Here is a 13,876-nt window from a genome sequence, read left to right on the forward strand (position 1 = left end):
TTTGTTTGTTTTAAACCTGTTGCCTATTAATTTCTGCCTATTAATTTCATTTGATGACCCCTTTAATAAGTTGAACCACCTCCCCTCCACAGATCTAAACACCCAAGAACACGTTGAAATCTATGTCCAAATTTTTGTACCTTGAGTCTTCATGCTAAAGATGAAACAGCTAGAATGAATATAAAGGGGATTCTTCACTGAGGCTACTGGACACAGACAGACCCTGTGGTTCTCTCTAGTTCTATAGCTCCCAGACTGTCCGGTTTAGTTTCACCACTCACAGCTCCCTAAATGTCGGTCTAGATTAAGCAGTCATGGAAGGTATTGCTGACTACATGGCAGAGACTACCGCAGCTGCTTTTAATATTTAAAAAAATAGCCTTGCAGTCCTTTCTCTGGCAAAACTATAGTTCAAGTCAATAAGAGTTTTACTGGAGAGAAGACCGGTTGACAGAGAAGAGAGTACACTGCCAACAGGGTATTCTCTGGGTATGTCTTCACTGGAGAGTTAGCCCGGGATCTAACATGCGTGTTTACCCTAACCCCCTGCAGTCCACACAGAACCTCTTACCCAGGCTTGAGGGTGCTTTAAACCCAGGTTAGCATACACTGCTGGGCTTGAGCTTGTGTTTCTCCTCAGCCCAGGCTGGCAACCCATCTACATTGCAGTGAGGACACAGGCTAATCAAGTCCTCCACTGCATTCCCACAATTTCACCTCGACCATATTTTCTTGCTCTCTACCTCCTTCCTTCTTCTGCACCGGAAGTCACCTACACTAGCTCCGCATTTAAACCCCAAGTTGCCTGTTACAGTTCTGCTGTGGTTCCACGGATTTGAATAGACATGCCATGTGAGAAATCGTCCCCCCAGAGTGCTGTCTGCTGGCCAGAAGCTGCCAGCAGCAGCTTAGCCACTGCAGTTTAGCAGCAGCTGGCAGCAGCACAGCTTAGTACAGGGCTAAGAGCCACAGGATGTCCTGCCAAAAGCCTACCCCTGCACAGGGGCACTTAGTACAGCACCAGTGTGGGTTCAGCTACCTGGGTCTGGCACAGGGTAGGGGTCTGCACTAGGGAACGTTCTACCAGAGCTAGCCTAGCCCTGGCTCACCCTGCAATGAAGACATACCTTCCATGACAGACCCCTTGATTCTTGAACTTGTTCCCAACCCCAGTTTGAAAAAGCCTCTGTAAAGGTTACCTATTTGCTGTGGATTGAGGGATCACTGACGGTAGCGTTTGGGGTCTATTTTGCTACACTGAATCACCAGCTAGTTAGGTTCATTTACTTTCATTGCATATAAGCACTGATGTGCTCCTGGGTGATTATTCCAGGGTGGATTGTGATTCTCAGTAATTGCCCAGGTGCCTAGAGCTGTAAATAGGGATTTTTTTTGTTTTCTATTTATATCGAAATAAATAAATCATCAGCTGTATGTACCAAACCATCAATTTCATGTAAACTACACAACAGAAATCAATCAGAGAGCGCAGGCCCCAGTCTGCCACCATTTTTCACAGAAACTATTCTTAGATGTCTTACTGTTGTCCAAGTGGTTCGCCTTGATAATTTTTTCCGAGTAGTCAGATATACTGGAGCATTCAATCTAAAAAAGAACAGGACAAAGGAGAGCTTTGAGTTAAAGACTTCAGACATACTGAACAGAAATAAAATCCATTGAACACAGCAGAATCTGTACGAAACATGCACCATAGACAGCAGATAAATCAAAGCTTTATCTGCAGTCCCACCGTGGAGAGGGTGATATCTTAGCATGAAAACTGTGAAGTGTGTGTATTGTATGTGAAACTTTCTCTAAAACCATGTGAAAATATGAAAGAAAGAGGTCATGTGTAATAGACTGCATAGCACACATAATAATACCTTAATTTATCCCAATTACTTCAGAATCTGCTGGAAAATCTGTTACGTTCCTCCACCACCACCCCAAGAAAGCCAATCATTAAAAGAACTCAAGAGAAAGAATAGCATGTTGCAAAATTTCCAACACAGTTGAAAAAATATGCTTCCAAACTGTTCAAGTTGTGTCTACATCCAAACCATTTCAGTACTTGTCTGTTTCGAAAAGCAATTATTCATCAGTTCCATTATTTACCTACTTTGATAACAATGTGTACCATTGAAAGGGAATTCCGAAATTCACATATACTAAATTACTGGTGTATTTTATATACTTTTAAAACAACCTTCAGAATTCTTATGCCTCCAGGGCCACCCTCTAGCGCTCTCTTGTGTCCTATATTAAATGCTGTGCTGCTTCCCACATCTATTTTGGAGACTCACAGTCAGATTCTGCTCTCACAGGGGTTTTACATCCATGTGACTCCATTGGACCTGATTATCCTCTCATTAACATCTGTGTATTTCAGCATAAAACTGGAGACTCAAAGCCATTGACTTCAGCAGAGTTACTTCTGTAATGTGAAGGAGGTCTAAACTAGTCCTTCAGTTATTCCTTCCTGGCTTGAAAAATGTACAGACTACATCTTCAATAGCACCTGATCTATTCTGGACACACCTGAGGAAATGTGGGGCATAAGTACCTTTCCCTCTTTTTTTCTATTCTCCATAGTGGCTTTCCATCATCTCTCAACCCCATTTCCCAATCCGGGCAGCCAGGAGCCAGTTAGGCCCTTGGCACAAGTTACCATAACCACAGAGGTGGTTCCACTTATCTAGGATCAGTGGAGCACAGCACACTTTGGTAACATCCCCTGCAGCCCACCAATATGCCCCTATGCTGTAGGAGTGGAGCCTGGCTTTAAACCATGCCAGCATTCGCCTATGCAAAGGGAATGCCCAGCTGTCCCCTTGTGCTACCTGATCAGCACAAAGAATACGTCCAGACTACCGATCGATTTATCGGGGATCGATATATCGCGTCTCGTTAAGATGCGATATATCGATCCCCGAACACGCTCCCCGTCGACTCCGGAACTCCACTGGAGCGAGCGGCGGTAGCGAAGTCGACGGGGGAGCCGTGGCCGTCGATCCCACGCTGTGTGGACCCCAGGTAAATCGATCTAAGATACTTCAACTTCAGCTACGCTATTCACGTAGCTGAAGTTGCGTATCTTAGATCGATCCTCCCTCCTCCCCCCCAATGTAGACCAGCCCTTTTGGAAGTAGGAATTGTTTTTTACAAATCACACTGTCTTCCTTCCATACTGGAATGATGCTGAATCAGATCTAGGAGGGCAAGTAGAGCAGGTATTTAAAAAAAAAAAAAAAAGTCTGGCAGATGTGAGTGAAGTGCCTTATTTAGTAGCTGCTCTCTATACTAACCTGGAAAATGTACTACAATTCTCAAATTCTGTCAACGAATGTTCACATGTTCATATTCTATCAATAAATGTCCTTCCGTATTTATGAAAATATCACGACCCACCTACACCTTCAGCTCTGTGCTTGAAATTCAGACTGTCATAAGGTGGGATGTGTCTGCGACAAATTCTGAACTCTGCTTTGTACTGTAACCATCATTTTTGGATTAGGACATCCATTTTGTACTAGGGGCTGAATTCATGTCCAACCTTGCCCAAGGCAAGATTCCTATGATGAATTCTAGACAGCCACCCTGCCCAGGAAAGGTGCATGTTCCCTAGTTGAATGACTATAACTGAGAAGCCATGACAGAGCTATCTAGGGCAGTGGTTCTCAAACTTTTTTGATCAGGCCCCACTTCTTTGTGTCTGTAGTAGTTTACAGCCTCCCCTTCCCCCACAAGTACATAGACCACCACCCAGTTCTGAAGGCAGCACTGTGCCAGCAGCAGCACAGAAGTAAGGGAGGCAATGTGCAAAGTTATATTTGTCAATATCACTTTTCACAATACACCTAGTGCCCTATTGCCACACTTACTTTCTATGCTGCTGCTATCCTGAGGCTGACTGCTGGAGCCCTGCTGTGAGGGATTGAGTGTGTGGTGAGGGATTGAGTGTGTGGGGGTGGAGAGGAGAGTCTGGGAGACATGGCTCTGTCTGTCTCATTTATCCCCTCCTCCTGGATGTGCATGGCCCTTCTGCATGAGCCCCAGCCACCAGGGGCTGACAGCCAGAGCTCTTCAAAAACCCAAACCAAACCAAAGAAAAGCACATAGCTCGCACCTCCCTTGACACATTCCCGCACCCCGTTATTTGAGAACAGTTGATCTAGGACCATCAAATGTCATTGTCTCTCAACTGCCAGCCAATCCCATGGAACAATGGTCTCTCTGCAGGGGGTGTTCCTTGTTTTCCTGTCCCAGTGTCCCCTAAGGAGTGAAACTAGAAGCCAGATTGCCCTCAGCTAGATGGAACTCTGGGGGAGCCTGTGTAAGCAACTGGGGGGCGTGGGAGATCTGTGGCACTGGTTTCAGGGATCTGCGGAGTCCCATGTCCCAAGGAAGGACTAAGACAAGAGGTCTGTGCATGAGAATGTGCCCTACAGACCCAGAGCTAAAAATAGCCACTAGAGTAGCCAGGCTCAGGGGGCTTTGAAGCACATGGAACAAAGCTGCTGGATCCACTTACAACAGACTGGTGACCATCAGTAGGGGGACTGGCCCAAGTTGTAACACAGATCATAACGGGCTTTTTTTTGAAGTCATAAACACTTTAGCTTGCAATGTTTGTAAGTGCTACAAGAGAGAGACTTTTTCCTGCAGAATTTATACATTCTTCAGCTCGTTCCTGTAGAGCTGTTAAGTTCTGCAAAAGAAAGGCTGAAGCCTTTCTCCAGCAGAGTTCAAAACTCTGCTGACACTTCCAGCCTCAGCACATTTATCTGAAACTGTTGATTATCTAATTGAATTGATTATTTAAATAAATTTTAATGGCCCTTATTACTTGCAGATAATTAGCTAAGAAATAGTACAGTATAAAAATGAGAGAGTAAACTAATTAACCAAAATGCTATATTTGGAATAATGGATTCCTTTGGGTTGGAAAGAACCTTGAACTAGGTCACCTAATCCATCCTCCAGCATTATTATGGCAGTATTAAATTAATTATCCATTACCATCTCTCTAGGCAGCTTTATCTACTGACTGAGCTATTCTGAGACTTATAATAATTTTCCAGATATTTTACTTAATTTTCACATGCTGCAACTTCAAGGGACACTGCCAACTTAAAATTCACGTGTGGCAGAAAAAGTATACCTACTGTTAGAATTAGCACCTAAGACAACTGTAACTGAAAGAGACCAATTTGTTTAGTGTGTCTATTTGAGAGCACTTTTTGATTATGGTTGGTTGAACAGCTTCCTCTGTATCATGAGTCATTTAGTCAGTTTCTCCTTCATTTATGTGGGTGTTTTCACCCATAAGAAGGAGAAAGAAACATTTTCTTGAAATAGGAACTTGCATCTATAAAAACACAAAAATTTACAGGGGGACTCAAGGGTAGGTATTGTATTTGAAATGACTTAACTTTTTTTTTTTTTAAACTGACTAGATTTCAAGTTGAAGGTGTCCTTGTTTTTTCCTCACTGGACTAATGGGAATTACTGATCCTTGTCTTCTTTTAAATTCTCCTTTCTCATATTTATAGATAGATAACTTTCACCTCCGTCATATTTTCACCAGACTGCACATGCTCAGTTCTCTCCAGTTTTCCTCATAAGTCTTACTTTAAGTCTTTTAATGGGCATGAAATGAGGGGTTAAGAGTCATGGCTTCTGTCCCCAGCTTGGCCATTAACTCTGCCTGACCCCCATGATACCTCTTGAATTGGTTACAGAGACATCTACATGTTTAGAGGTTGCTCCCAGCCTTTCTAACCAGAGCTGTGCTGAGGACAGAAGTTCCTTTTCATGAAGAATTTTGAGATTTTTTAAATTTAGGTTCATTTCAGCTAGGAATAAAAATCAAAAGATTCAAAATTCTTCACATAGTAAAATTCTGGGGAAAAAACTGTTTTGGGTCAATCAAAATATTTTGTTTCAATTTCAACTTTTAAGAAATGGTATCATATTATAATATATAATGCAAAATAAAAACGTCTAAACAAAAAGTAATTCAAAACAAAAAATTGAAATGTTTCATTCCAGAAATGTCAAAACAGAGCACTTAGACATTGTTGGAACTTTCCCCCCCAGTTTTCTTCTAAAACAAAATTCTAGCCAAATCAACCCAATTTTCTAAGTATTTTGATTAGACATCATTTCAACTTCCAATGGAATATGGTCCCATTTCAGTTTCTCCAACCAACCTTAATTCTAACTCCATCTGTCTCTTCCCAGCTCTGCCTTTGATTTGCTTCTCAAATGTGAATTTGATCCCCTAAACCTTTCTTCTTTTTACTATGGATTCCCCTGATAAACTGACCATTGATTTGCATAGCTAAGTTTTAGCCCCTCACTGTATCCTTACCACTTCCTTTTTAGGAGTTCCACTCTTGCTAGCCTAGAACACAGGAGACTATGTGCTTTGCTTGATGTTATAATGGAGCCTGTGTGATATCAGTGGTTCCTGAACTTTACACACTTGCTTTCAATACCGTGGCAAGAAACCCAACAATTCTAACTGCACCACTGCACCCAGGAAACTGATATCTGGGTCATTTGTCCAGGAAGAGAGGTAGCATATACCCTCGTGCTAAAGAGTTAGAAGCATTCATTATGGTAACTTGCTGTTGCTCTATAATGTTTTCTGTATCATGTGTTTATCTCCTAATTTAAATAATACCCAATTAAACTAAGGTCAGCCATATGTCTTCATGTCCTAATGGGTCAATTCATAATTGCCTTTGCTCCCTGGTTTGGCTAAAAACACCATAGAATGTGGATAGTGTTGCTAAAGAAGATGGTTCAGTTTTGCACACCTACAAAACTGGAGCTGGTCTCAGGTTTCAAGGGCTAAGCAAGAACTTCAGTAGCTCATCACTAGCCCTCCCCAACTAGGAACAGGTCATACTCCTGCTCCCTTCTCTATGTTCTTATACCAAGTCACCCAGTAAGCTCCTGCTCCACCTCTGTACTTGCTTCCCTGGTCACACTGACCCTCCTTCACTTGTTTGAAAGGCATGGATGCTACTAGAAGGTCACTGAGGAAGAAGGCAGTGAGAAAGAAATACATTCAAGACCTTGAACTGGGAGACAAGAGGAGAACTAGATAAGTGAACTGGGACTTGGATGAGAGAACAATTAGAAATAAGAGAGTGTCGTTAGTGACTCTCTGACTCGTAGGTTAGGTGTGTACCATGGTTGACATTAAAAAGTCAGCATTTACCAATAATTCCCACATGCGCTACCTGAGGCACCACAGTTATTTCCTATTTTACATCTAGAGAAAAAAGCCCTGTGTGATAACTCTTTGAAAATGTTGGCTTTTTAACATGCACTAAGGCCCAGGGTGTTTGAGGCTCTTCACCACCACATAGGCAGCATAGAGTTCAGTTCTGTTCTGAAAAGTGGCCATAAAAACAGAATTGCATGGTGCTCCATCTTTATTGTCACTGGGGCTTCAGATCAAATGTGCTCAGTTTACAAGCAAAAATACGTGCTTTCTAACTGCCAGCCCTGCATATTCAGTCTAGGCTCTAAAGCTAACATTTTCAATAGTGGCTTCGAATTTGGCTGTATCCATTTTGCACTGCCCAACCTGACACACCTGGTGGCTCAGATTAGGCACCCAAAAATTGTGGCATCCAAAATCTAGGGCCACTTTTGAAAATTTGGGCCTAAGAGTCAAGCTGAGTTCTTTGCATTTCATACTTCATCAGTAAGGCTATGTTTTAGTCACAGGTATTTTTAGTAAAGGTCATGGACAGGTCATGGGCAGTAAACAAAAATTCACGGCCTGGGACCTGTCCATGACTTTTACTGTATCCCCGACTAAAACTTGGGGTGGGGCGGCTCAGGGGGGCAGCCCAGGGGGTGCCGTGGGTTTTGAGAGGGGGTGAGCTGGGAAGCGCAGAGGGGGGGAGGGGCCTGGGGGGGCGCTGCGGGTGCTGGGGGGCGTGGTGGTGGGGGCATCGCACATGTAGTGGGGGGGCACTGCGGGTGCTTGGGGGTGGGCAGGAGGTTGGCAGGCCTGGGGCAGGTTCCCTACCCAGCTCCTGGGAAGCGGCAACCTCCAGCTCCTACCTCCACATGCTGCCTCCACTCCGCCTCAAGCCCTGGTTCTGCAGCTCCCATTGGCTGAGAACTGCAGCCAATGGGAGCTGTGGGTGGAGGCAGCACATGGAGATAGGAGCTGAGGGAGGGGAGTTCCTGTTGCCCTTCCAGGGAGCCCCCACTCCAGGTAAGCACCTCCCTGCACCCCAATCCCCAGCCCTGAGCCTCCCCCACCCAAATTCCAGCTGCTCGGGGTTAGGGGGGCCCGAGCGTGCCCCAGCAGCAGCTAGTACGACTGGCCCAAGGGCTCCCTGAGCTGCTCAGGTGGTTCCCGGGCCAGGCACACAAGCCGCTGCAGAAGTCACGGAGGTCACAGAAAGTCATGGAATCTGTGACCTCCATGACAAACATGGAGCTTTTTAGTCATTAGTAATAGTACAGATCCTTCACTTAGGCCCTGAATTACATCTGTCTGGGCAACCCTTTTGTCTTCAATGCACAGCTGTAACTAATTGGAACTTAGAAAACAATTTTGTCGACGGAGGAATAAAAGAAGGAATAAAATCCAGCTCTCTCTCACTGAGCTTTTTTGGCTCTGCAAGGCAAACAGGAGTGAAAAGCAATAAGAACTTTTATCAATCACTTTGAAGTCACCAGAAATAACTCTGAATACACAAAGGGAGCAGACCCGTTGAGTAAGAAGATACAACTTTTACATAATCACTTCTCAGAGTAGAACTGCACTTTAGTTTTCCCTATGGACAGTCAGGGCCGGCTCCAGGCACCAGCTTGTCAAGCAGGTGCTTGGGGCGGCCACTCCGGAGAGGGGCAGCACGTCCAGCTATTTGGTGGCAATTTGGCGGATGGTCCCTCACTCCAGCTCCGAGCGAAGGACCCCCCGCCAGATCACGATCGCGGCTTCTTTTTTTTTTTGGCTGCTTGGGGCGGCCAAAACCCTGGAGCCAGCCCTGTGTACAGTACATTTAAAGTAATCATTCCCTGTCTTGTCTGAGGAGTGGAGTAATGGATATGGAAAGGCTACAGATGCTTTCTGTTTCAGCTCCTTTGGTTGTTATGCACAGGGAGGCTAGATTGGAGGAATTTGTTTCTGGTGCTTTGAAGGTCCCAAGAACATAAGAAAAATCCGAAAAGGCAGCACACTCCCTATCAACTTTTCCAAGAGGAGCAAATGCTTTTAATGTTTGCATGAAAAAGAGACTGTTCCCCCCCCCCCCCAGGGTCAGTGCAGGCCACACACACAACAATCACAAGGAAAGACGAAACAGCTAAAAGAGGGATCCCTTCGCTCTTTTGAAAGGATGTCATCGGCCAGATCCTTAGCTGGTGCAAATGGGCATAGCTCCACTGAATCAATGGAGCGGCACCCATTTATGCCAGCTAAGGATCTGACCCACAATGTAAGGCTGTAGGTCAAAACAAGACATGGAAACACATGAAAAAAGAAAAGAAACCTTACGCTTCCCCCTCTTTCCTTCTCCAAAATAAAGTTGTTAGGAAAAATTCTTCTTACCCCGTACACCTTCTTGGCTCCTGCCTTGGCAGCAAACATTGAGAGGATTCCTGTGCCACTTCCAACATCCAATACAATCTTATCCTTAAAAACATGTTTATTGTGATACATGGAGTTTCTATATGTTAATGTGCGCACCTCATCCTTTAACATTTCCTGTGTTGAAAGAAGGCATCACATGTTTACTCATGGGGTAGGAGTCACTGCGTCATTAAAATTCAACATATTCACCAGCTGAAAAGTTTTTCAGCTTGTTTGGGACACAACCAGGATTCATTACAGATCAAGACAACTTTAAAATGCAAACTACGAAGAGCTGAAATAGTAAGAATCAGCATTGTCTCATTCGTCTACTCTTATTTCCCTCAAATATTATTTTACTGTTAAAAATGGTGACCAGAAATTATAGTCAATCCACAGTACTGCTGTGGGCATAGGCAAAAATGGTGCAAACCTCATCACTCTCCTCCCCTGTGGGGCTTTCTGCTGAGACCGCCACAAAGAATGAACATTGCAGTGGTTGTGGCCGTCTTTATAATACCTCCATACTAAATACTATAATACTAAAAGACACCTCCACAAGGAACTGGACTAAAACTAACTCCAATAGGTTTCACATAGGTCACCAGACAGACTGTAAAAGGTAATGACTGTCACTACTCACCTGGATATGACTTGGTGAACTAATAATACATAGACAGTGTGTTTCCCCAATAGGTGGGGTAGTTATTATTATTCCTCTTTTACAAGTTGGAGGTGGGGATTGGAGCACAGAGAGATTGAGGACTACATTTTCTATTGTCCAATAATTATGGGAGCCCATCTTGAGATTCCTAGGTGTCTTTACTTGGGCACCCAAAAACGAAGGCACTCAAGTTGAGTAGACACTTGTGAACATGTCAGCTCAACAGACTTGCCCAAAGTTTCACAGCTAATAGTTTCAGACCTAGGAATAGCACCCAAGTCTCCTGACTCACATTTTACTCTCCTATTCCCTGCATCTCACTGCCTCACTACTAGAAGGATCTTAGTTTCCAGTGGGTATGTGTGCAGTATCTAGAGCTTAAGTCTTGATCAGTCCCTTTAGGCATTCAGTTCCTTCTTCTGAAGTTGCCACTGATAGGGCCAATTCCTTTCTCACACCAATTTTACATAGGTGTAACTCTATTCACATCAGTGGAGTTAATCCTCATTTGCACTAGTGTGAGGAAAATCAAACAAATTGGGGAAATATTTTCAAAAACACAAGTGATTTAGACACCTAAATTCCATTTTCAAAAGTGGCTTAGGCACTAAGGAGCCACTCAGGTGCTTGTGAAAATGTTATCTATTATGTCTAAAAGGCAATAACTGTGATTACTCCTGCTGTCCTCACTGAATAATTTTAGGCAGGAGGATGATTGCGTGTTGAATGCCAAGATATATGAAAGCCCCAATGCCTAGCAGATGGAAGCACTAGTGCACAAGATTACTATACATTGGTTGCTTGTCTGTCTGGGCGGGTTACTTTCAAGGGGACTGGTTATATCCATAACTGTTGACGTGTAAGGGGACGTTTTCTCATGGAGTGTGACTTGATATAAAATACTGAAAAGGGTAGAGAGGGGAGTCTGATTCCACTTTGCATGAAGTAGGAGCTGCTGTGGCGGTATTAAGCCTGGTCCAATCCCCATGTTGCTTGTTTCTCACTACTCATCTGACACATTATGGCACCATTTAATGTTTCCTGAGCATGTGCTTTTAGGGCCTGATTTTCAAAAACAAAATATATTTTATTAATTTTATAAAATTTGACCTTAGGGATGAGATTTTCAAAGCTGCCTAGGGGATTTGCAAGCCCAACTGTCATTAATTGGAATGGGAATACAATGTCTAAATCCATTTCGTTGCTTTGAAAATCTCAGCCTAAGTATGGATTTAGCGGCTTAGCTTTAGGTACCCAGATTTGAAATATGTTCCTGTAACTCTTTATAGACAGAGAGGATGATGCATCCTTTGGTCCAAGCTGCTTGCAAGCCAAGGCCCAGATCTTGTCCTGCATATTTTTGCATGCCAAGGATGCTATTAAACTACCCAATAACTGTCAGAAGGAGGGAGGCAGTTGCACTGAAGTGGTAGCAACCTTCTTCCTCCCTTCCTGTGGAGAATCCCTTTTGTATGAATTATGCATATTTGGGACTTTGTGGATTTCAAAGGGGGAAGGGTTGTTAGGCAGGGAGGGGCTGCTGTCTCAGTGACTCTATACCAAACTTGTTCAATTTATTTACAAACATAAAAATATTTTTCTAACTACTACTCCTGAAACTCACCCTGGGATCTGAGAGACAAGCTGGGCTCTTTCTGTCTCATGTATCACTATTAGTATTAAAATTTCTGCTGTTCTAATATAACCCTTACGTACAACTGTACAATTCCATTGTCCTCACATCATGTTATGCCTTCTTCAATACCTTTTTGATCTCCTTCTCCCACATCTGTCTCTGCGTCTTCTTCCATAATGCCCCTTGTGCGTTGAGTGCCCTTCCAAAATCTATTTGTCAAGCTTCCAACCTGACCTCATTCAAATCACTATTAAAAGCTGCAGCATCTCCTACAAAATGCCTAAACCCTTCTGAACATGGCACAGAAAAAGATGTAACTAAGAACAGGAAAATTTCAAACAGCAACAAGACCAGTAGCCAAACAAAATACACAAGTGGTGGAAAAAACTCCCCCACAATGAAAAATCCCAACAAAACACAAACCAAAATAAAGGAAACAAATCCTAGTTAGTCACAGCTGAAAGGATGCCACAGACTTTGATGACCTCACTGTAATTACTGCATGGGCATTAAATGTAAATGACAGATTGCTCTGGAGTCCTTACCAAATTTTCCCTTAGATAAATGCTTGCATCTCCCATTGAAATCAATAGGAGCTTGGCATGCATGTCTGAAGGGAGAATATGGCCCACTGTATATTGTATGCAGCATCTATGTTTAAATGTTCTAGCAAAGAAAGAGCTAGCTTACTAAATTGGTATGTCCTTTCCATGGGGGTGGACCCATTCTGCAACGCTTATAGTCATGCTAAGTACCACATACTTAAAGGTGAAATTCCCTACTGTGCAGAGAGCCAGCACAAGTTCCATGCACCCCTGCCAGCCTCTTTTGAAGATTTAAATAATACATAGGCCTTGAAGGGGCCCTCTGCCCAGGGGTGGAGTTCATCATTAGCACTTAATCAGAGGAACCATTGCCATGAGTAAAGATTGCAGAATCAGGTCTTTGGCAAATTGGTGCATCCAGTAGGAAGGGGAAAAAAATCAACCATGAAATCACTGAAATCATGTTGCCCTTTCATATTTTTACCAAGAAACGAAAGCCTTACCTCGTGGATTCCAAAGTGAGCATAGGAATCAAAATAGTAATCCCTGGATGTCATTTCTTCTGGATTCAGAAGTTTTGCCATCTTGCCTCGGCCTGGGCAGCTCGGTTGCAAAGGTACATGAATGACCGATTGAACAGGCTTCGGAATGACAATAGGCTGAGGAGGCTGGGAAGGGCCACTACAGACCTAGAAAGATGTGAAATATTATTGCAACCGTCATTAGTCACAGAACATTCCTCTGCATGTTCATTGCTGTCTCTGTCTTACCAGCGATATTATTATTATTACAGTAAGTTAGCTTCAATGCAGGGGTGGCATGGTCCAATGAATGGAATTTAAGGATGGGAGCCAGGAACAGCTGCTTTTTAATCCTCTTTAATTTACTTGCTGTGTGGACCTTGGAAAAGTTCCTTGCCTGATTCTCCATTGCCCTGAACCTTGTGTAGTCATTTACAACAATGCAAAGAGGATGAAAAGTGGGTATAAAATGCTAGCACTGGTGTGAGTGGAGAATTCTGGTGCGTTCTTATGTTCATCAACTTTGCACTTATGTCAATGACTATACAAAGTGCAAGTCAATGGAGATTTGGGTCTTCTCTTTTAGCTTTTTCCTCTGTAAGACTGTGGCAATAATCTTTACCATCCTACCTCATAATATGTGAATTTTGGTAAACAAAAAGGGTCCCTGCACAGAAGAGCTCGTAGTCAAAGGACCATCCTACAAGATACTGAACACCTCCTGCAAGGAACTGGGAGTTCTCACTTCATCTGAATGTTCAATGTTCAAAGAAACAGCGGCCGGGGGCTGAGCAGGATATGTTACCCCTAACTTTTACTCTTCTGATGCTGATGGCGTGCTCAGCATGGATATAAGACTCATGTATCTCCACTCCCCCACAATTTTCTGTGTAATTGCAC

The 13,876-nt window shown here is 43.5% G+C and overlaps 1 protein-coding gene across 2 annotated transcripts in view; it reads right to left on the minus strand.

Moving 5' to 3' along the window:
* Positions 1–13,876, minus strand: part of PRMT8 (protein arginine methyltransferase 8) — a 102,545-nt gene that overhangs the window by 36,806 nt on the left and 51,863 nt on the right. For both annotated transcript variants that reach the window (XM_034785214.1, XM_034785224.1), the window contains exons 2-4: positions 12,959–13,144; positions 9,590–9,745; positions 1,542–1,605 (exon numbers count right to left, since the gene is read on the minus strand). In XM_034785214.1, coding sequence (XP_034641105.1) covers positions 1,542–1,605; positions 9,590–9,745; positions 12,959–13,144 — 406 coding nt within the window. The remainder of the gene's footprint in view (positions 1–1,541; positions 1,606–9,589; positions 9,746–12,958; positions 13,145–13,876) is intronic.

The sequence above is a fragment of the Trachemys scripta genome, chromosome 1 (assembly GCF_013100865.1).
Source record: "Trachemys scripta elegans isolate TJP31775 chromosome 1, CAS_Tse_1.0, whole genome shotgun sequence".
Taxonomy (NCBI): Eukaryota; Metazoa; Chordata; order Testudines; family Emydidae; genus Trachemys; species Trachemys scripta.